At 38.4% G+C, this 23592-nt stretch overlaps 1 protein-coding gene across 6 annotated transcripts in view; it reads right to left on the minus strand.

Annotated features, from left to right (window-relative positions):
* Positions 1 to 1720: 1720 nt before the first annotated feature.
* The window catches only part of LOC307128303 (NACHT, LRR and PYD domains-containing protein 3-like), a 54934-nt gene continuing 33062 nt past the window's right edge, over positions 1721 to 23592 (minus strand). For 2 of the 6 annotated variants that reach the window (XM_079820051.1, XM_079820050.1), the window contains exons 9-11: positions 14590 to 14618; positions 10292 to 10438; positions 2690 to 2826 (exon numbers count right to left, since the gene is read on the minus strand). In XM_079820051.1, the coding sequence (XP_079676177.1) occupies positions 2819 to 2826; positions 10292 to 10438; positions 14590 to 14618 (184 nt within the window). In that variant the 3' untranslated portion in view covers positions 2690 to 2818. Of the gene's footprint in view, positions 2827 to 10291; positions 10468 to 12899; positions 14619 to 23592 lie in introns of those variants that run through there. The other 4 variants (XR_013816765.1, XR_013816766.1, XM_079820053.1 and 1 more) reach the window with 4 other exon arrangements.

The raw sequence follows: 23592 nt of genomic DNA on the forward strand, positions 1-23592 counted from the left end.
ACCGGAGTGTGGCCTCCTCTTGGGCTCTAGCGCATGGCGCCTCGCTAACAGACATCTGCAGAGCTGCAGGCTGGGCGACACCTAACACATTCGCCAGATTCTACAATCTCCGAGTGGAGCCAGTGTCCGACTATGTACTCGCCCCCCCGAGGGGCCAGTAATGGACCAGGCTCTGGTGTCTTCGCTTGCTCGCCACTCCACTTCACGGACTGGATACATGCGATATTCTCCTCAGGTGAGCTCCCCGAGAGCCCTGAGCTCCTCCAGCACTGTCGACGCCGACATCAGTTCAGTCTGCCCTTTCGAGCCTAGACCCTCATGTCCGGCCAGGTGCCCCGTGTGCATGGTTCCCCTCCGGCAACCCCCACACGAGTATTTCCACCGTAAGCCTCCTCAGTGAGCAGGTGTCTTTCCCTTGGCAAGCCCCTGCCACCCCTAGGGTTAAAAATCCACCTTCGGCTGGTACCCTAGAGTTTCCCATATGCAGCCCACAGCGGGTCATATGTGTACTCTCTAAGTCCTCCCCACGGGTAGGCATCATTGGCATTCCCTCACTGGGATATGCTTCCCAGTGTACCTTGGTAATCCTGTGATAAGTGGGAGTCCTACGGCCTTAAGTGGCGGGATCTCACACTTACGCAGGGCACTGGATGACAGCTGAGTGGCGCGGTTATACTGGAACCCCCATTCGTCAGTCACTGACGTACGTCGGAGTGACTGAACGAAAGGGAACGTCACGGTTACGTATGTAACCCTCGTTCCCTGAGGAGGGAACGGAGACGTACGTTCCTTAGCCACATCAGCTGTGCTGCTGGAACGCGGAGTTCAGATCTTAGCTCCGCAGCAGATACATAATGCGATGTTGCTAGCGTACTTCCTTATATACCCACGAGGTGGGGCGGAGTTACGCATGCAAATTCCGCATGCCCATGGCATTGGCACGCCATTGGGCGCTGTTAAACACCTCGAAGGTAATTGGCTTCTAGGCGAAACCCCCATTCGTCAGTCACTGACGTACGTCTCCGTTCCCTCCTCAGGGAACGAGGGTTACATACGTAACCGAGACGTTTTCTTTAACCCTCTGTCCAACGAAGGCGTCGGCGCCTTCTGATGGATTTTTTCCTTTATGACAGTGGAAACACACAATACTCACACTCACAATACTCCATAATTTTTAGCCATACAGATCAGTGCAAGACATAATTATAAACAGTAAACAGTCTACTTTTATTTGTGTACACTCACAATAACAACAAAGGCTGTGGATTCAGGGAACAGATTATTTTGCATGTACTCCACTGGGACGACCCTGAGTCTTCCTATTGGGCAGAATGGGAGAGCTTCCGATTGGGTCTCCTGTTAATTGACAATTAACTTGAGTGTGTGTGTATATAAGTGTGTGTGTGTATCATTAGAGGTTATGCTCTCTGTGGGATAGACATTCCCAGAGGTGTCTCCATGCTGGATGTAAGCACTTACTGATTCTTTTCTTATTTGTTTGTATTTCTTAAGTCATGTAGCATATATGTATATTTTGTTAAAGTTCATTCATTCCTTGTTTACCCCTAGACTTTTGTTTGTTGTTGTTCTGTTTGTGGTGTCTTTATGCACAGTTTAATAAAACACTTTTCTTTGATTAGACCTAGTTGTCCGATCCCCCTTTTATGTTGCGGTTCGAAACGAGCGGGTCGTAACATCCACTCAAAACACTTCACGTCTTCATTTCAAAAATATATTTTGTTTATTAAACACAAAGTTTTTCACTTCAAAAGCATTTCTAAAACTTACTACAAACCTGTTAAATATGACTGGCGGGCAATGGAGGAAAGCCTTGTTTTGCCCTCCAGGTGGGCATTCCTATAATGGTGTGACGTCATGTGAAAATTATGAATATTGTTTAATAATTTTAAAATTATATATTGAGTCTGATCATTAACACTTGCTAAAAATGACAACCTTGTTGTATGAACCAATTGACTGCATCGAGGGTTTCCAGACATATAAAATGTAAATGATAAAGATTTTGAAGGACTAAGGAACTTTTGTAGTTTTCTTTTTTCCTATGAGGGTCAGAAGTCTTGAGATACTCCATCAACTCCCTCTGAGTGGACTAGACTAATTTGCACATTAAAATATAAGGTAAATCTTAAAAATAACAAATGTAATTTGTCAAGTCCCGTTTCTAATTGCCTTAGTAGCAAATACTGATAAACTGAGGCATGAAAGCAAAAACAAAAAACAGTAAAATAATGAGATTTAAGAATACAATTTAATAGGTTATCATCATATAAAACAATAACAAAAAATGAAATTATTGTTTGATGAAATCATATTTGTCACTCTTTGCTGGTAACAGATACATTTAAAATATTTCTATCACTCTTCTGTAATCACACTCTTGTAAATCTATAAACTCTCTAAACTCTGTCACCTTTTCCTAATTAATAAATTACCTATATACACTGTCTATATCTTGTTGATTAAAATTATCTAATTTTGTAATTTTGTCACTTAGTGAATACTGGATGTTACACCATCAACATTGTAATCAAGCAGCGCAATAACTAATCAATACCAAATACATTTTCAGCTCTCGTTTTCATGGGTCATCACAAATAGAAAAAAATATTTATTACTGAGTTTAAGTCCTCTATTAGATCACTGTGGAAATCAGATATCTGTAAATGAACAGACCCACAAAAAGATACAAAGAAACTGCTGTGAAGTCACATGACAGTGTGATCGCTGTGGCGTCTCTGTCTTCAGTCTCTGACTGTGACGTCTCTGAAGCGGCTCCTTATTCACCATCAGCTGATCATCAGGAAACTACAATAAAACACACAGACAGTCACAAATGGAGGATGAGACATCACTGCTGTCACATCACATCAGGAGATCAGAACATTTCAGAACAAACACAGGCAGAGATGAATACAGAGTACATTAATATTACAGCCAGAGCTATAAAGGTGGCGAGAGCACCGGAGCTGTTGTGCTGCACGCGGGCTGAACGACATCAGGCTGTGGCAGTCGCAGATCCTGATCAAGAACATTGTCAAAAGATCATCGTGTCAGAACCACTTCCCACTAACCGTTGTGGAAACGAAAAGTTCAGAAGATTATTCGCATTATCCCTGCGCATGCGCGGGTTGTGAGCGCGTTGTTGATGTTAGAGCTCCGTCGAATTGATTCATAATCCTTGATTTTCTCCTTATCACTCGCTTACAAACGATTATTTTCTATTATTTACAGCGTGTGAATATATCTCCGATACGATTCTCTATAAAAAACAATCGGATTGCTTTGATATCACTACTTATATCCGAACTTCCGCTACTAACCGTAGCCCGCTAGCATTGCACGCGTGGTAACTTATTTACACCGGTCACCACTGAAACCGACAATTCGTCATCGCAGCACATCTGCTACAATGACGAATAACTCGGATGTGTGTCTAATGTTACCTTTGAGTGCAGGCGAGGACACGTTCGAGCTGCATTCGGTGCAGTTGGAGTTGGAGTCGTTGGAAAAGCAGATTCGCGATCTACTAGAGAGACGAGCCGTGCTGAGAGAGCGACGATCAGCGCTTGAAACATCACGCGCCAATGCGGTTAGTAACCTCTTGACTCCGACCTCGTCTACTCCATGTGTTTCTCTGCACAGGACCAAAGCACCCAGGACGCGATCATCATCCCTTGTTTCGTTCACTCCGGCGCCGACACGACCCTGGGTGCTTCCACAGCGGAAGACGCGAGCCAGGACCAGAGCTAGGACCTCTCCGCCCCTCCCGGTCTTCGAGATCTCCACCCGGAACCGCTTCTCCCCTCTTCGCGAGACGGAACGCGACGCTGTGGTCATCGGTACTTCCATCGTCCGCCATGTCCACGCTACCTCAGGTAAAGGCAAGGTAATCACTCACTGCTTTCCTGCTGCTCGTGTTCTCGATGTCGCTGCGCAGGTTCCCGAGATCCTGAACGGTGACGAGCGCATCGGAGCTGTCGTGCTGCACGCGGGAACGAACGACACCAGGCTGCGGCAGACGGAGGTTCTGAAGAAGGACTACAAGAGCCTGGTCGAGACGGTGCGCAGAACATCGCCTGAAGCATCGATCATCGTGTCTGGACCTCTTCCCACGTACCGACTAGGACATGAAAAGTTCAGTAGATTATTTGCTCTAAATGAATGGTTAATGTCATGGTGTAATGAACAGAAGCTGCTCTTTGTAAATAATTGGAATCTGTTTTGGGAGCGACCTAGGCTCTTCCGTCCTGATGGTCTTCACCCCAGCAGAATCGGAGCGGCTCTTCTGTCGGACAACATCTCGAGAGCGCTGCACACCACCATATGACTAGTAAGTCAAAGTCCAAATAACAGTATTTGCTGTCCTAACTTAATTGACATAAGTACCAATGTAGAACATTATATAGAAACTGTGTCTGAACATAACTGTGTAGAACATTATATAGAAACTGTGTCTATTCCTCGTTTAGTGAGGTCAAACATTAAATCTACTGTAAGATCAAGGAAAAATCTAATTGTGATTAAACCAGAAAATCTCAATATTAGTGAACAAAAACAATGCTGTCCAAACTTAATTGACATAAGTACCAATGTAGAACATTATATAGAAACTGTGTCTGAACATAACTGTGTAGAACATTATATAGAAACTGTGTCTATTCCTCGTTTAGTGAGGTCAAACATTAAATCTAATGTAGGATCTAGGAAAAATCTAATTGTGATTAAACCAGAAAATCTCAATATCAGTGAACAAAAACAATTTCTAAAACTAGGTCTAAGGCGGTTATTGTAAATGAAATGGTCACAGATAATAGTTTCGATGTACTTTGCCTTACTGAAACCTGGCTTAAGCCAAATGATTATTTCGGTCTTAATGAGTCTACCCCGCCAGGATACTGTTATAAGCATGAGCCCCGTCTGATTGGTCGTGGCGGCGGTGTTGCAACAATCTATAGAGATATTCTTAATGTTACTCATAAAACAGGTCACAGGTTTAATTCGTTTGAAGTACTAGTGCTAAATGTTACGCTATTAAATGTAAGAAAGAAATCCGTATTATCTCTAGCCTTGGCTACTGTATTTAGACCTCCAGGGCCCTATGCTGATTTCTTAAAAGAGTTTGCAGACTTTCTCTCAGATCTATTGGTCAACGTCGATAAAGCATTAATTGTTGGAGATTTTAACATACACGTAGATAACACAAATGATGCATTAGGGGCTGCATTTACAGATCTATTAAACTCCTTTGGGGTTAAGCAAAACGTCACTGGTCCCACTCATCGTCTTAATCACACACTAGATTTAATTATATCACATGGAACCAACCCAACCGACATAGATATTATACCGCAAAGTGATGATGTCACTGACCATTACATGGTAACTTGCATACTGCGTACTGCTGAAATCTGTCATGTTGCGCCACGTTATCGACCAGGCAGAACAATCCTTCCAACCACTATAGATAGATTCTCAAATACCTTACCTGATCTGTCTCAGCTGCTCAGTGAACCCAAACAAACAGATGAACTAGAGGAAATGGCTAGCAGTATGAGCACGATTTTATCTAGCACATTAGAAATTGTTGCACCAATTAGATTAAAAAAGGTTAGAGAGAAACCTAAAGCACCATGGTACAACAGTGCTACACATGTTATCAAGAGAGAAACTCGTAACTTAGAGCGTAAATGGAAACAAACTAATTTAGAGGTCTTTAGAATCGCGTGGAAAGATAGTATGTCACGTTATAAAAAGGCCCTAAAAGCAGCCAGGGCTGAGCATCTCCGCAAACTAATAGAAAATAATCAAAATAACCCAAGGTTTTTATTTAACACCGTGGCTAGACTAACAAATAAACAAACATCGCCTGAGCAAAATATTCCGTTACAGTTTAGTAGTAATGATTTTATGAATTTCTTCACTGAGAAAATAGAAAGCATCAGAAACAAAATTGTAAATGTACAATCTTTAATGATGTCTTATGATTCAACCGCAACTATCGCCCGTCAAGAACTACTACACCGCTTTACAACTATAGGACAGGAAGAGCTAAATAAACTTATCATTGCATCTAAACCAACAACATGTTTATTAGATCCAATACCGACTAAACTACTGAAAGAGTTGTTACCTGTAGTGGAAGAGCCTCTTCTCAATATTATTAACTCATCTTTATCTTTAGGTCATGTTCCAAGAATATTCAAGTTGGCAGTCATAAAACCTCTCATTTAGAAGCCACAATTAGATCATAATAACCTAGCAAATTACAGACCAATTTCAAATCTTCCATTTATGTCTAAAATACTAGAAAAAGTTGTGTCCGCTCAATTGTGCGATTTCTTGCAAGAAAATGATATCTATGAAAAATTTCAATCAGGATTCAGGCCGCATCATAGCACAGAAACTGCACTCGTTAAAATCACAAATTATTTACTTCTAGCTTCTGACCAAGGCTGTATCTCAATACTAGTTCTACTCGATCTTAGTGCTGCGTTCGATACTATAGATCATAAACTACTCTTAGATCGACTTCAAAATTATACTGGTGTTCAGGGACAGGCATTAAACTGGTTTAGATCGTACTTATCAGACCGCTACCATTTTGTCTGTCTAAATGGGAAAAAATCAAAGATGACGTCAGTAGACTATGGGGTGCCGCAAGGATCCGTGCTAGGCCCTCTGCTATTCTCTATATATATGCTGCCACTTGGTAATATTATAAGAAAACATGGAATTAATTTCTTAACTGTTCTATTCTTAATTAATTTTTAACTGTTATGCTGATGACACTCAATTATATATTTCATCACGACCAGATGAAAACGCTAAATTATCTAAACTGACAGCGTGTGTTGAAGATATTAAATACTGGATGACGTGTAATTTTCTGCTATTAAATTCAGATAAAACGGAGGTGTTACTTATTGGTCCAAAAAACTGCCCACAAAACCTCTCGCAATACAATTTTACCTTGGAAGGATGTCCTGTCACTTTATCCACTACAGTAAAAGACCTGGGTGTTATATTAGACCGCAACCTGACATTCGAAAATCATATTTCATATGTTACAAGAACGGCATTTTTCCATCTTAGAAACATTGCTAAGCTACGTAACATGCTATCTATTTCTGATGCAGAAAAGTTAGTTCATGCATTCATGACCTCGAGATTAGATTACTGTAATGCTTTATTAGCTGGTTGTCCTGCATCCTCAATAAACAAGCTACAGTTAGTCCAAAACGCAGCTGCTAGAGTTCTTACTAGGTCAAGAAAATATGATCATATAACACCAATTTTATCATCTCTACACTGGTTACCTGTGAAGTTCCGTATCAATTACAAAGTATTGCTACTGACCTATAAAGCCCTAAATGGTTTAGCTCCAGTGTATCTAACGGATCTTCTATCGCCCTACAATCCATCGCGCTCTTTAAGATCACTAAACTCCTTCTGGTCATTCCTAGGATATCTAAGTCCACTAAAGGAGGGAGGGCATTTTCATATTTAGCTCCGAAACTCTGGAATAGTCTTCCTGATATTGTTCGAGGTTCAGACTCGCTGTCCCAGTTTAAAACTAGATTAAAGACGCATCTCTTTAGCCAAGCATTCACATTATAATTATCTTTTTATACTACAGTTAAATTGGATCAAAAGCATTAATATAATATTCTGAACAGCAGCTACGCTAATCATTTCCCATCTGCTTTTCTGTTGTTATCTCGGGACACTAGTCCCGAGGTAAATAGTTCATCAGCTCCAGTTTGTATCCAGCCTCTCATGGAGACTTCGGATGCCCCGACACCTGTGATGAGACGACTCCACGCCAGCGTTGTTATGTCCTAAATTAATACACGATTGATTAACTTTTTCGAACATTATTCTTTAACATTGTCTTTCTAACATTTTTACTGTACATCTATGAAATGCACTTTCTGTAAAGCTGCTTTGAAACAATGTGTATTGTGAAAAGCGCTATGCAAATAAATTTGAATTGAATTGAATTGAATTATATGAATGGTGTGAAGAACAGAAACAACTTGTAATCTTTTCTGTGAGTGATCTAGAATCTTCTTCCTGTCGGACAACATCTCCTACAGTATGTTCTAACCAAATAAATGATAATACAGCATATGACAGAGACTGTGTCTGTACCTCATCCCTGTGTAATGAAAACAAATAATATGTTTATTAAACTAAAAAAGATAACAGCAAAATAAGCAAATAAAGGCATTTTTTATAGCTAGGGCTCCTAAACATTATATCTCTCAAACCTAAAGCAGTTATTGTAAATAAAATCATGATCATCACAGATTATAGTTTTGATGTACTCTGATTAGCTTAAACCAGTTTTAATTGGTCTCAATAAGTCCACTCCACCAGACTTCAGTTATAAACACGAGCCCGTCTGATTGGTCGTAGCCGTAGGGAAGGTGTTGCAACTTTTAGAGCAACTTAATGTTACTCAGAGAACAGGACTCAGGTTAAACTCTTTTAAAGTGTTTATGCTTAATGCTACACTTTCAGCTCTGGCTACCGTGACCCCCAGTGCCATACCTTTACTGAAGATATTAATGTTACTGATATAGATATTCTACCGTAAAGTAAGCATATCACAGATCACGATCTCATCTTATGCACACTGTGAGTAGCTGAACTCTTATCGTACATCATCATTGACTAGGTATAACTTATTCCAACTATTCAACTATTATTCCAACCAATAAAGATTCATGAGTCAGATAACCTGCTGACCTGTTATAGCTGCTCTGTGTATCTATAAATACTGGTGAACTCAATGAAGTGACGAGCAATATGGGCAGATTCTTCAAACACTAGATACTGCAACAATAAACTCATTACCATCAGAAATCAGTGTTTATATCCAAACTATTAACTTTTATCCCAGTACTTCTGTAATCATTTGAATGATTGTAACACAGAAATAATGCTACTGTGTGGTTGTGAAGCCGTTTCATACCAATAGTCGGGTTAGAATTAACGTGGATGAAAACGAGTCTGTGAGGGATAGATGTAGTCTTTACAATGGCAAGCACTAAAGGTCCTAGATCACGTAATTTTCACAAATCACAACTGTTGTAAAGAAACACAATTGTAAATGTACAACTGTTGACATTCAATTATCACCTCCCAGGAACAATTGTATTCTTTACTGATATAGGACAAGCTAAATAAACATTGCCAAAACCAAAACCAACCACATGTATAGATCCCATACCCACTAAACTAAGGGTTGCTCCCTGTAGCAGGAGAGTCTGTCCTCAATATTATAATCTTCTGCTTTTCTCTAGGTCACATCCTGAGACCCTTGAAGCTGGCAGTTATTAAACCTCTCATGAAGAAACCACAACTAGACTCTGATGAATTAGCAAACTACAGACCCATCTCAAATGTTCAGTTTGTCTGAAATATTAGAAAATGTTGTGCCTGCTCAAATATGCTCCTTTCTGCAGAAAATGTTATCTGTGAAGAATTTCTGTTACTTTCCAGGTGCCATCATAGCACAGAGATCAGAAATAACTTCTAGAATCTGACCAAGACTGCATTTCAAGCCTAGTTTTACTCGATAGTGCTGCTTTTGACACTATAGATCATGATCGGGGACAGGCTTTAAGATGTTTTAGATGTAAGCTGTCTGACTGCAGCCATTTTGATTGTTTAAATAAAGGACAATAACATGAAGCACTCTTACCCCATCCTCTACAGTTAAAGATCTGGGTGTAATATCAATATATATATAATTGTAAAATATTGCTACTTAAGCCCTGCTAACCATGTCTTGTATTACTTTAGAGCTGTATATTGTTGCTGTATGGATATTCCTTTTTGCCAGAGGATGGATGAACTTCCTCTGATGAGTTTGGAGTTTTTCTCTGAAATCTCATCACTAATTTCTTTGACAGTCACCTCTGGCTTCTTGATTTTAATATTTAAAAACATGCATTTTCTATAAAGTTTGATATGATGTTTTGTGATATGTACAAATAAATATGAACTGAATAAGAATGGAAAAACACAAGCATGGTCTCCATTTCTGATTAATAATAGTAAATATTAACCCTCTCACTTTGTGACACACAGAGACATTGTAAAAGCTGAAAATATTCATATAGTCTTAGATCAGTCATATCACACAAGGTGGCCTGTTACACTAGACTTAGTTCAATTTAAAAACACCAGGCTAAATGACATGTTATTCTATTATAGTTGTATTTTAGTTGTATACTGTTTATGAATAAAACAATCTACTTACAATATAGTTTCTCGAGTTTATAATGTGGATCATTCTTTAGATCAGAGAGAAGCTTCACGTCTGAATCTCCTAGTTTATTCCCAGACAGATCCAGTTCTCTCAGGTGTGAGGGGTTTGATCTCAGAGCTGAAGCCAGAGCAGCACAACCTTCATCTGTGACTCCACAATCATACAACCTGCAGAGAACAATGACTCTGTGTAAACAGTGTGTAAAATTGCCAGTTTATTAAAGATTTCAATAATGTGTGATGTGATTTGAACGTACTGATAAGCGTCGCCACATACTTTCGCACTACACTGTTTTATAAAGGATGCTGTTTTTTCATGAACTTGAGGTGAAACAAACACACAGTGCTTATCTAGGACTATATGGAGCCCAGAGCCGCTGAAAAACAGAGTTGTGACATGCGTTGATCTCGCCGTCACGTGGTTCATGGAGCTCTCAATAGTTTCAAACAACTCTGAGCTGTCAATCTCTCTGAATGTGTTTAAGCAGGATAGACGGCAGTTTCACTATATTTGCAGAAATGTTTGGTAAATATTAACTCATAATGTGCATTGATTACTACACTGACGATATTTACAGTAGCATTTATTCCGGGGAGTGATGAAGAAACAACACCTTAGGGTGTTTCACACCTAGTTCGTTTGAGCCCAAACACACTCAGAGTGGTTCAGCGTGTATATGAGAACAAGCCAAGTGATCTCAGACCCCTTAAAAGGACCCAAAAGTGAACCGTCCTCAGTGCTCAATGGTTTGATTTATTTGTGATATGTGAAAGCGAAGAGGTCCTGGTCCACTTTACGTTTTGTTTCAACATGTGTAGCTGGAGGCTTGCCGTAGAGACAGAGCGACACGCGTCATAATCTGAAGGCCACGCCCACCGGGGGGAAAACAATCGAACGCTCTCCATTGACTTTGTATTGCGTGAAGCATCTCCTTGTCATTTCGGACTTATAACAAAAAACAGAACAATGTCTAAAAGCGGATATGTGACAAAGTGTACAGCAAACAAGCTAAACAAAACCCACAACCAAAAACCCAGAAGTTTTTATAAGCTATTGACCCAAAAAACGAGCGTTTAAGGACAAAAAAGTGGATACAGGCCATTGAGACAGAGCGCTACACGTTATATTACACTGAGAACTACAGCCACTGGAGGGGAACGTCATCAGAGACAGGATATATAATATATAAATCTGACATTTGGATATTTGACTTAACAGTGACAAAATGTTTACTGCACACATACGCATACTGAGTGTCAGGATCCCAAAATTGACCCATTCTTCCTGCGAGGCGTCACGTTTTACTGCCTTTATCCACTTTTGTCTCCTTAAACTCTAATTTTTTTGGGTCGACTTATGTCTGTGTTTTTTAGCTTGTTTGCTGTACACTTTGTCACATATCAGCTTTTAGACATTGTTCTGTTTTTTGTTACAAGTACGAAATGACAAGGATGCAGCCTCACGCAATGCAAAGTCAATGGAGAGCGTTGGATTGTTTCCCCCCCCCCGTTGTGGGCGTGGCCTAAATACGCTCTGTCTCTATACCTGCCGCCATGTTCCATCACTGCTGAAAACAACACAAAACTTCTCACCATGTCAGGTGTGGTCTCAGAAGGAGACCTGTGCGCTTCTTGATATTTGGAAAGAGGATTGCATTTGACGCCAACTATCCTCAACACACAAGAACATAAAAGTGTTTCTTTTGTTTTCTCATAAACTGAAGGAAAGAGGCTAGAGGTGTGCGATATCACAATTTTAGATTGTGAATGATTAAAATGTCTCTAAGATCTGCTTTTGAAGAAATATCCTACTATCATGAATTTCAGTAGCTTTAATAAGAATCAATGTATAATTTATACAGTGTAGTCTATGTAGTGTTTAATTTTTATATTTGTTTATTCAGGCCATGTCCACACTAATGCGTTTTCGTTTGAAAACGTATATTTTTCTCTCCGTTTTGGCCTTCCGTCCACATTGATACGCCGTTTAAAGTTACCGGAAATGTATCCAGATTAATGTGGACGTAGCCTCAGTTTCTTACTTGAATGCTGATGTTAAATACACATACTGAAAAATAAAGCACTGTTTATTTCATTTGAATAATATGTTGTGTATTTGTACTGTGCATTTTTGTTATTTTAAAAAATTTATTTTCTTTTAATAAAGATTTTTATCTTCACCCACTATGGCCTACAGGGTCTTTCTTTTTTCTGTTATATTTTATCATCTCGTAAGGCTACATTTTTAAAATAGGGAAATTAGTCTGGCTACGGGTTCTCTTTTGAGTCCACTATATTGTGAACACCATAAGGACTGAGGTCACTTTTGGCTGGTTCCCTTCTGGTTCACTTTAAGTGAACTGGGTTTGGTTCTTTTAAAATGATTTACTCATCCTCAAGCCATCCTAGGTGTGTATGACATTCTTCTTTCAGATGAATTCATTTGGAGTTATAATAAAAATGTCCTGGCCAATCCAAGCTTTATAATGGCAGTGAATGGCAGCCCAAAAAAGTGCACTTTCTTCATAAGTTAAATATGGAAGGTGCTCTGGCGGAAGCTAGATATTTTACTTTATAAAGTTTTAAATGTGGAAATTTTTCTAACACAAATGCATCGCTTCGCTTCAGAAGGTCTTTATTAACCCCCAGAGCTGCGTGGAGTACTTTTATTATGGATGGATGCACTTGAGATTCAAATTTTGGGCTCCCATTCACTGCCTTTATAATGCTTGGATTAACCAGGACATTTTTTAATAGCACTCAGAGTGTATTCGTCTGAAAGATGAATGTCATACACACCTAGGATGGCTTGAGGGTGAATAAATCATGGGGTAATTTTCATTTTTGGTTGAACTATCCCTTTAAGTGTAACTTTATATTAATTAAATGTACACTCTAAAAAAAAAGTCTCGTAATCATAAGGGAACCTTTTTTAGTGCTATATAGCACCAATTTTGGTGCTTCAGTGGTTCTTCAGAGGTGCTATATAGCACCTTAGTCAAAGAACCGGTGAAGAACCTCTGAAGCACCAAAAATGGTGCTATATAGCACTAAAAAAGGTTCCCCTATGATTACGAGCCAAGAACTATTTATGGTGCCATATAGAACCTTTTTTTTTTTAGAGTGTACTATATTGCAGTTCAATAATATTAATTTAATATTAATGACCATTTAAAAAAACTAATATGTTTATTACTTATATTACTATAGATTCCATGCTTAGTATTTAGCATGCTAATATATGCTATTGCTAGTTAACAGTTAACACTTTGAGAATTATTGGGTTACTTGAAAATGACTTGATTCCATGATGTTGAAATTATGTGAATAAGTTATGTTTGTTTAACTTTATTCATGTGGAACTGATACACAATTAAATCATGTAAATCCAACAAAAAATTTTTAGTGCATTGTTTTCTGTTTTTCAAAAAGATTTTGGGATTTACTGTAAATCATTAAGAATTTGAAAGTGCAAGAAGATTACTAAATGTAAATTATTAGAAGACCCTGCTTTTCCCCCAGATGTAATTATTTTCATTATTTCCTTTTCCCTTTTTTTTTTTACAGAGTTGTGCTCTGTTCTTTAGGAATAGTATTATGGTTTTGATTTGCCTTATTGTAATGGTATTTACTGCAATAAAAAACATTGGCGTTACTTCCACTTTCCTCAATTCCTATGGAAGTCTATGGGAATGTCGCAACTCAACGGCTCTGATGGAGCCCAGTTCAAAAACTGTTATTTTAATATAACATTTATCATTTGTGTATTTTTGTAATGTTTTTGTCTTGTCTGTGATGTAGAGAATATATGCTGGAGAGAACATTTGTTTCAGGATTATCATGTTTAATCAAGCATTGGCTCACCTGTGATGTTCACTGATTTAACTGAATATTTATTTAATGCTTATTTGGACTTGGAAGAATAACTCGTAATTTATTGTTTATTGAGTGTCTACGAATCACACATATAATTAAAGTTTTTTGCTTTCCTGGTCAAACTATATTTTTTTAGAGAAAATGAGCTGTTAATAAAATGTATTCAATTTTCTCTTCAATTTGTGCTGTGTGGATGTATTGTGATGGTTTGTTTGGACTCCTTACAGACCTGAAAAAAGGTAGAGTTCAACAAGCAGAGTTGGTAATCAATGAGTTAAAAACTATTACATTACTAATAAAGAATGTTTACCAAGGACAAATGTATATGTGATTATCAGAGAGATGATCTTACACCAGTGTCTGCAGTTTACAGTGAGGATCCTGATCTCAGAGCTGAAGCCAGAGCAGCACAACCTTCATCTGTGACTCCACAATAACACAACCTGTAGAGAACAATGACATACTCTTCACTCTCTCAGTTCAGATCAGTTTAGCAGTGAATCGGTTATTAAAGAGAAAATACAAACTTAAAGCACAAATCAATATGTTTGATTGATCATTGGACTGAGATCTTAATGTCGCAGATCTCAAAACATGATCATAAAAAAGTCTTTTTTTAGATCTGTACTAATACAGTACGTATGGAGTAATGATTTGTTATAATTATGTAAACAATATTTAAAAAAAAAAAGTATCAGCAGAAAGATGAACGTAATGAACGGCAAGAATAAATCCAGCATGTTCTTCATTTCTCAGTTCAGAATGTGTTAAGATCGAGTCTGTTTAAAGTCAAGAGACTGAAATGTTCATGTTGGAAATAGAATAGAAATAATAGAAATCATGTCTAAACTGTACTCTCTGCTTAGAGCGGGAAGTTAAGAGACCACAGATAACATGAAATTTATGGTGAGAGGAGGAAAGTCACCTCTGAACCAAAGATGATTCCTAATAGGTCAGAACTCATCCAGGAGGATGGGCAGACATTTGAGTTTAAAATCTCAGAAGACGAACAAAGAATTAGACGAGATGACGATGAGCTGATTAGATGATCAGACAATCAAGGCCGACAAAGATCTGAGAAAATGGGTTAAAAGTTAATTCCAGCCATCTATACTCTCGTCTCACTCACTTTTCTTTCTTTTACTTAAGTTTCTTTTCGTTGAGACTCATGTTCTAAGTTGACTTTACAGCCTTCAATCACCTCAAAACTTCAAGCTTCAGCCACGAGAAAGCCTCCACTTCCATCCATCCGCCAACACGCCACGCGATTGGTTTCCCAAGACATCAATCAAAGACACAAGACCGTCAGCGAATCAAAGAACCTGGGAAATCTCCTCTCTACAAGCTACAAACACAAGTAATACCTCCAGATTCTACCTGAACTGGTGCATTAAGATCTAATTTAATAACCCCGCCTAAGAAACGATAGAAGGGTTAAATTAATGATTGATGGTTTGTTCAGGTCATCTGTTATAAATGCATATACTGCTAGAAACTTAGGATTTCATATTTTCACTCTCTTAAAACTCATCCTTTTCTCACTTTCTTTCTTTCTGCAACTCGTGTGAATGTGTGTGTGTGTTAGATATTAGTTTTATGTGTTAGAATAATCAATAAAGTTGTGTTTGTATTTAAAGATGTGTTCTTGTGTTATGTGCTTATGAATTTAATGTCTTAAACTGCTGATGTGACCTGGCTGTTAAATAGTGTTTTCACTATGTTTTGGATATTTATATCTGCTGCAGAGTTGCCTGTAATTATGCAAAATTGATTAAAAAATATTATACATGTAACTGTGTAACAAGGACACTGCAAAATATAGTGTTACCATATGTTTTGTTGAACAAATTAAAACATGGGTAAAAAACATAATAAAGTCAAATTTAAATATAATCATTCTCAAATGAACTCAAGAGCAGCCTCAGTTGATACTGTAAAATACTGGCAAAACAGATTTGGCAACGCTTTGTGTCTAAACTCTGGAATCATATTAATAAAAACAGGATGACTAAATGACTGTTGTTAAATGACATGCAATTAATTTTAAAATATATTGTATGATGTCTGATTATGATATGTTAGTCACTTCACAAAATAGTGTTGTCTCTGAGTCATGGTAAAAACATTACTTGAATCAAGAAAATAAGAGATTCAAACAATAAGACTAACCGTGTTAAGCTGTATAACAATGATTAGTTTTTAGTTGATAAATGTAGGGTGATTTCAGGGTGATTGGGACACTTTTTGCCATTGAGATGACTTGGAAAAAGTGTCCCATTCACCCTGAATTCACCCTATATCCAAACAGTTCTTCGCCTGTCTAATAAAATAGCCTACATATCAAAGCATCTGTTGGAGCCATTTGTTGTAAAGTTGTTCTTGGCCACTGAGTGGCGTTGTGACACAGTGTAATTGTACACTGTAAAAAAAAAAAAAATCAGGGGCACATTCAAAGCTCAAACCGGTGCGCAACGTTTTGCTACGGTTTCCGGTTGAACGTCATGTTTCCTGGAAACGGTGTGTAACGGTGTGCAACGGGTTTGAGATGCGTTTTTTCTCGTTTGGTGAGTGTGTCAAATATGTCAGCCCAATCAACAGCAGCATGTATATAAACCACGCGGTATTAAAGAGACAGCTCGAACAATGGGTCCAAGTAAAGATGTTTACAAATGTGTCCGCCTGCAGCTCAATATGAATACGCAACAATTGGAGATATTAGAAGGCATGATTGTCGTAAAAAAAACATGATACATATCAACATGATGATGTATGTATGTATATTTTCTAGTTTCATTGCAAGGCAAATTTCATATGGTAATTAAGTGCTTTACATAAAAATGAGAAAGAAAATACAAGCTATTAAAATAGTATGAACTAGAAATAAAATAAAATTTAATTAGAATTGATAACCAGGAGATAAAAAAAGTTCATTAAATGGGATTGGGATGTTGTCTTTTATTCTGGACAGCAAGGGCAGTGATTGCATGTATTTTGCAGTATTAAACACGTATTTATATCGATTTCATCAGACTCCGAAAATTCCTCGAAAAGAACACAAAGAATGGCCTTCTCAGCTGCCGTAGCTGCAACTCTTGCGTCAACTCAGTGCATCACAGCGTGGTACGGGAACAGCACCAGTCACGACTGCAAAGCCCTGCAAAGAGTGGTGCGCTTATCCGAGCGCATCTCAGGCTCAGCTCTCCCGTCTCTGCAGGACATCTACACCAAACGCTGCAGAGGTAGAGCTACCAAAATCATCAGAGACATAAATCACCCTGCAAACTCTCACTTCACCCTGCTGCCATCTGGTAAGCGCTTCCGTAGCCTGATGGCAAAGACTGAAAGACTCAGGAGGAGTTTCTTCCCCCAGGCCATCAGACTCCTGAACTCAGTCACGTGACTTCACTTCACCCCGCACACGCATAAACATCCAGTTTAAACATTAACATCCACATACTGCCATTGCACTGCACTTTACTTTCCTATTGTTACTGCGTAACAACCTGTAATAAACCTGTTTGCACATCATACTCCTGTTTGCACATTATACTCCGATTTGCAATTATACCTATTGCATGCACATCATACTTCTCTATATATAAATATATATATATATTTTATGTTAACCACTTATTTTTAAGTCTACAGTTTATCTCACTTATCATATCCACTTACTTTATATTTTATATTTTTATTTATTTTTTTATTTTTATCTTATTTCCTATTTTTATCTTACTTGATTTATTTATAACTCTACTTATGTTAATACTTTTTATTCTAATTTTATTCTATTTCTATTTTAATTTCCCTTGTGTTCTTGTAACTGTTATTTGCACTGTCCATGGAGCGGACCTGTTTACATTTCACTGCCAGTTGTATATTGTGTATATAACTGTGTATGTGACAAATAAAACTCTTGAATAAAACTCTTGAACAGAACAGGGTGTTCAACGCAGCACCGTTTCCGTTTAAAAAACGTTTTGCAACGTTTTGTCGGGGCTGAACGCAGCCCAGGTCTCCAATTGCATAAATTCACAGAAATTCAATTTGGCCAACTGAAAAATGTAGATGTGATCGGTCACTAGAAAATGTTCAATTGCAGACCTGAATTTTTTTTACAGTGTAGCACAGGTGTATCAGGAAGTGTGTGTGTGTGTGTTGGTAATTGGGAAGCGCACAGTTTTTGACTGCACTGCAGAGTAGCGTGCAAGGTGGATTGAAGTCATATGCTGTGTCTACAAGATATGGATTTACTTTCTTTGTACATGTTTGTGAACAAGGAAAAGCCACATTACGAGAACAGCTTGTGATTTTGTGAACGGCTTGTGAACTGTTTTCATTGTTTGTTTGTTTTTTGTTTTGTTTTTGCGCGTGCGGTGAATTGTATAAAAAAATACCCAAAATTGTAATAAACAAACAAAATCATAATAATTAATAATGTTAATAATAATATAGGGAGCCCACAACAACACTGTAAAAAATATTGTTGGTTTAACTTAAAAAAGTAAGTAACCTGGTTGCCTTAATTTCGAGTTCATTGAAATAAAATTTTTTAGATAATACAATGAAGAAAATTGGTTTAATAAATAGAAACTCAAAATATTATTGTATCAACCACATAAATAAAAAAAAAAGTTGTGATAAATCATGAAAATAGCACAATTTGGCATGTTTCACTGCATTATTACAAATAAAACACAGTTATGCAATATGCTTACAAAATCTTTTAATAATATTTGAATTATAAATATATTTCAATTTGCCTACAGAGCAAACAGGTCTGTGGATGATGCAGTCAACATGGGACTGCATTATATCCTGCAACATCTCGACAGACCTGGGACTTATGCAAGGATCTTATTTGTGGACTTCAGTTCGGCCTTCAATACCATCATGCCTGATCTTCTCTCAGCTAAACTGACCCAGCTCATCCAGGACTCTCAGCACTGGCGTCCCCCAGGGGTGTGTTCTCTCCCCGCTGCTCTTCTCCCTCTACACCAATGACTGCACTTCTAAAGACCCTCAGTGAAGCTCCTGAGATCTGCAGACCACACCACTGTCATCGGCCTCATCCAAAACGGGGACGAGTTATGACAACCTTGAGCTCAACACACTCAAACCGGTGGAGATGAGAGTGGACTTCAGGAGGAACAGCCCATCATGAACAGCACTGTGGAAGCAGTGGAGTCATTCAGGTTCCTGGGCACTACCATCTCTCAGGACCTGAAGTGGGACAATCACATCGACTCCATTGTGAAAAAGGCCCAGCAGAGACTGTACTTCCTTCATCAGCTGAGGAAGCTCAACCTCCCACAGGAGCTGCTGATTCAGTTCTACTCGGCTGTCATTGAGTCGGTCTTATGCACTTCCATCACTGTCTGGTTTGGTTCAGCTACCAAATCTGACATCAAGAGACTACAACGCACAATCCGGACTGCGGAGAGGATTATTGGTGCCAATCCTCCAGATCCTTTACTCTTGCAGAGTGAGGAAGAGAGCAGGGAAAATCATCCCAGACTCCGCTCACCCTGGACATCTCCTGTTTGAACTGGTACCATCAGGACGGCGACTCCGATCTCTGGCCACCAGAACAACTGGGCACAGGAACAGTTTCTTCCCACAGGCCATTTCCCTCTTGAACAGTTAAATACACCCCCCCCCCCCTTCCCCTGATAATAACTGATAAATGATTTAATAATCAAATTCACTAATGTAAGTAAATATTTTAGGGCCAGATTTACTAAACTATGGTGAGAGCACAAAACCAGAAGAATCCCGGATGGGAGTGGAAAGTTCTGCGCGTGATCTACTGACGATACACAAATTAAAGAACAGACACAGCCGGATCATTTCCATAATCACCAACGCAATCTACCAAGAGCAGCGCAAATTAGCATCTGGTTTAAAGGGGACATAAATGCTGTTATTTTGTCATTTCTGCACTCTCATGTATGCTCATCATAACTAATATTGCAAACACAATGTAGATACAAGATTCGTTGATTATTAAGGGAGTTTTTGCGAGAGTCCAGAACTCACTGATAAACTCAGTTTGATTGACAGCTCCAGTGATTGTAAAGAGAGCGTTCTTTGATCGCTTTCTATATACACTCGATCAGAGAAGATCTGAAGTGTTCAAGGAAAATTTGATTTCTTATGAACTGAACGCAGCATTAGAACTGAGAAACTGTCCTGAACCCCAACACGGCACATTTTGGATGTCTCTCTCACACTGTAAAGCTGGGATTTCTATTTCCCAGCATGCTTTGCCATGACACTCAACGCAGTATGCCAAAATTAAGTGTTATATTATGTTTTTTTGTGCAAAATTAACGTTAAGTGAGAGATTTAGTAGTGTTAAATGTTTTTTATGCTAGTTTAGAAGAGTTACTCTTTAGAAGAGTTTAAGAGTTTTTTTGTAGGGTTAGCATCATGGTGACGAGTGGAGCATGAACTTAGTTTGAGAACAGATAAATGTTATATTTATTACTGAATATTGCTGTCCTCATTCAGCAAGTGCTATGCTAATGCTATCAAAACATTGTGTAACCAATTTGCAAGGTGGCATTTATTGAATTCGCTATTTATTGAATACTGGTCAAGTTTCCACTAATAAAAATGTGTGATTACGTGATATTTTTAAGTTAAATGTATGAATTAGTTTCCTCAAATATTTCAAGTTCAGAGCAATTAAAAAGTATGATTACAAAATAAAAATCTGCGAGTTCTGCTTACTTAAACTTTCAATTTGAGGCTACTGGTTCCCAATTTATTCAGATTTGACACACACAAGGTCTTGGGCTGCGTTTACACTGCAAGTATTGATGCAGAAATGACATACCCGCCTGTTTACATTCACTTCAGACATGACTGCTATCTGACAGGGTGTAAATCAGACGGGTCATCACGATACGATATGATATTGATTCTCATAGCCAGCAATACAATATTTGCAGATAACTCAAAAAAATCTGGTGATCGATTACGATACGATATATCAATATTATTTGCCTTGTTACATTTTTATTGCCTCATGCCAAAATATATAACAAACATTTATTTGAACATTTCTCATCCTGCACCCTGATTGAGACATCCACAAATAAAAAATTCAAGTCACACAGGAGACCAGTAATCTGATGACAGGACATGACAAAAGTATTTTTAGGCTTTTGTGCTAAAAAAGCAATGCCAAAAATCTACAAAAAAAAAAAATATATATATATATATATATTCTATAATTTGCCTCCATCCCAATACTGAACAACGCGACATACATTCACATCACACGTTAGTGGTAGAGTTATACTCACGGAACACTATAGTTATTCACAATCATGAAAGTTCATTATTTGCATGTGTTTTAAAGCCTTGCCGGTTTCATTCGCGTGCGCGGTTTTAACATGCGCTTTTCAGAGCGCGCGCACTAAAAGCCTGTCAAACACGTGAATACTGAACTAAGTAGTCGTCTTACTGCGTTAATACTGTCAAATACACACAAGGTTAACATAAACACAGTCGGTTATGTCTAAAGTGAAAGTAAAATCGCAATCGTGTCTGTATATTAGATGTGTAGAGCAGTGGCGTAGGCAGAAAGTTGATGATGGGTGGGCCTCAATAGTGTGGGTGGGCCGGAATAATTCGCATTACCCCCTTAATTTGGAAGAAAAATCCAAATATCCGACTGAAACATAGCTAAAAGTATTCCGTAGCCTATATGTTGGACCTTTTATTGTCTATTGTCTTTTAATATAGTCAACTTCTACATGTTGATGCCTTCTCAAGCCCCCGTACGAGCTGTGTTTGTAATGTTTGAGCATGACGTGCGGATGGACCGTTTGCAAGGTTGCTTTAAAATTCCGCTATTGCTACTAGTGTCGCATAAACTAAATACTGTAAGCACTAAGCTCAGTAAGCACTTATCAGTTAGTTCACTTTCAAACGACAAAAGTGTTATGGTGTCTGTCAAGACGTGTTTTTTTCTTAAACTGTCATAACTGACAGTTTAGCCATTTTTTTAATGACAAAAAAAAGGCGCTGCTGGTTGGATTTGAATCCGCATATTGCCGCGAACATAACATTACTGGGTGATTCTATAATTTAGGGTACATTGCATGTCCACTGATGTTAATTATACTTATACAATCAATTTTTTTCAAACAAATTGCATTTTATGTGTAAACTTGCTTCATGAAATAACATCACACAGACAATATGAGTAATATATTCTTCATTTTGCTTAAAGTGTGTTATTATGACCCTAAATGTACAGTTTTGTTCATGTCCGATTTCAATGTGAGAAAGTTGAGGGCCCAAAAACATCAATTAAAATCATTAAAATAAATTAATTATTTTTGCAATCTTTTACAAAAGTCTTAATATTAAAGGAAAATAATAGTTTCAAATATAAGTTATTTATTTAAATACTTAAAATATATTAAAGGGGTGGTAAACAACGATTTCACTATTCTAACTTTAGCTAGCATGTAATGTTGCTGCTTGAGCATAAACAACATCTGCAAAGTCACAACGTTCAAAGTTTAAAGCAAAGGGAGATATTTGCTTTTAAAGAAATCAGTTTCTAAGAACTACAGCAAACGGCCAGTAGGCGACTACACACATTCCTCCAGGGTTGGTGACATCACCAGGCTCAATATTTACATAAACCCCTCCTCCGAGAATATTAAATAAGGGGGGGTGAGGCCATTTTGTATCGCGGCGCTGTTGTGGTAAAAGTTAGTTAGCCTGGAGTGTTGTTGCCGCGATGCCGAGGAAACGCTGTTATATTCATCCGGATTGCAGGTCTGGGGTACTTGCTCTGTTCAGCCTTCATAGGGACGGGGGTGCGTTGCAGAGCGTTTAACATTCAGCATGTTATATGCAAGTGTGTTTGAGACGGAGGGAAACAGGCGTGTGCGGGGCTCCCTGCAACACATCTCACGGAGGAAAACATCCACAATGTTCGCGAGTTCAATGCCAGATTTGCACAACGTCAGCTGTGTGAGACAAATGCGGCCAGTGCGTGGATGCACGACGCGCGCGGGGCTCCCTCCCGCAGCCCATTTCACGGAGGACAACTTTCACAATGTTCGCGAGTTCAATGCAGGAATCACACAACGGCTTGTCCTGAAAGCTGGATTTACAAACAGAAGCTGTTTACGGGCCACAACCTGTAAGTCTGATTTATATTTCATCGATGTGTTTTCCTGTAATAGGTTGTAGCAAGGAAGTAAACAGATGACAACGCTGTTCTGCAAACCAGTCTGTTAAATGCTCATTCATACTTAACGTTATCCAACGAACACCTAACGTTACAAACACTAACGTTAAGATCTCAACAGCGAACTTGGCATTAGTGTAAATTATTCTTTGATTATAGCTTTTATGTATGGTTTATCTACAGGCATGCTAAACATG

This window comes from Gobio gobio (assembly GCF_949357685.1).
Source record: "Gobio gobio genome assembly, chromosome: 6".
Classification (NCBI taxonomy): Eukaryota; Metazoa; Chordata; class Actinopteri; order Cypriniformes; family Gobionidae; genus Gobio; species Gobio gobio.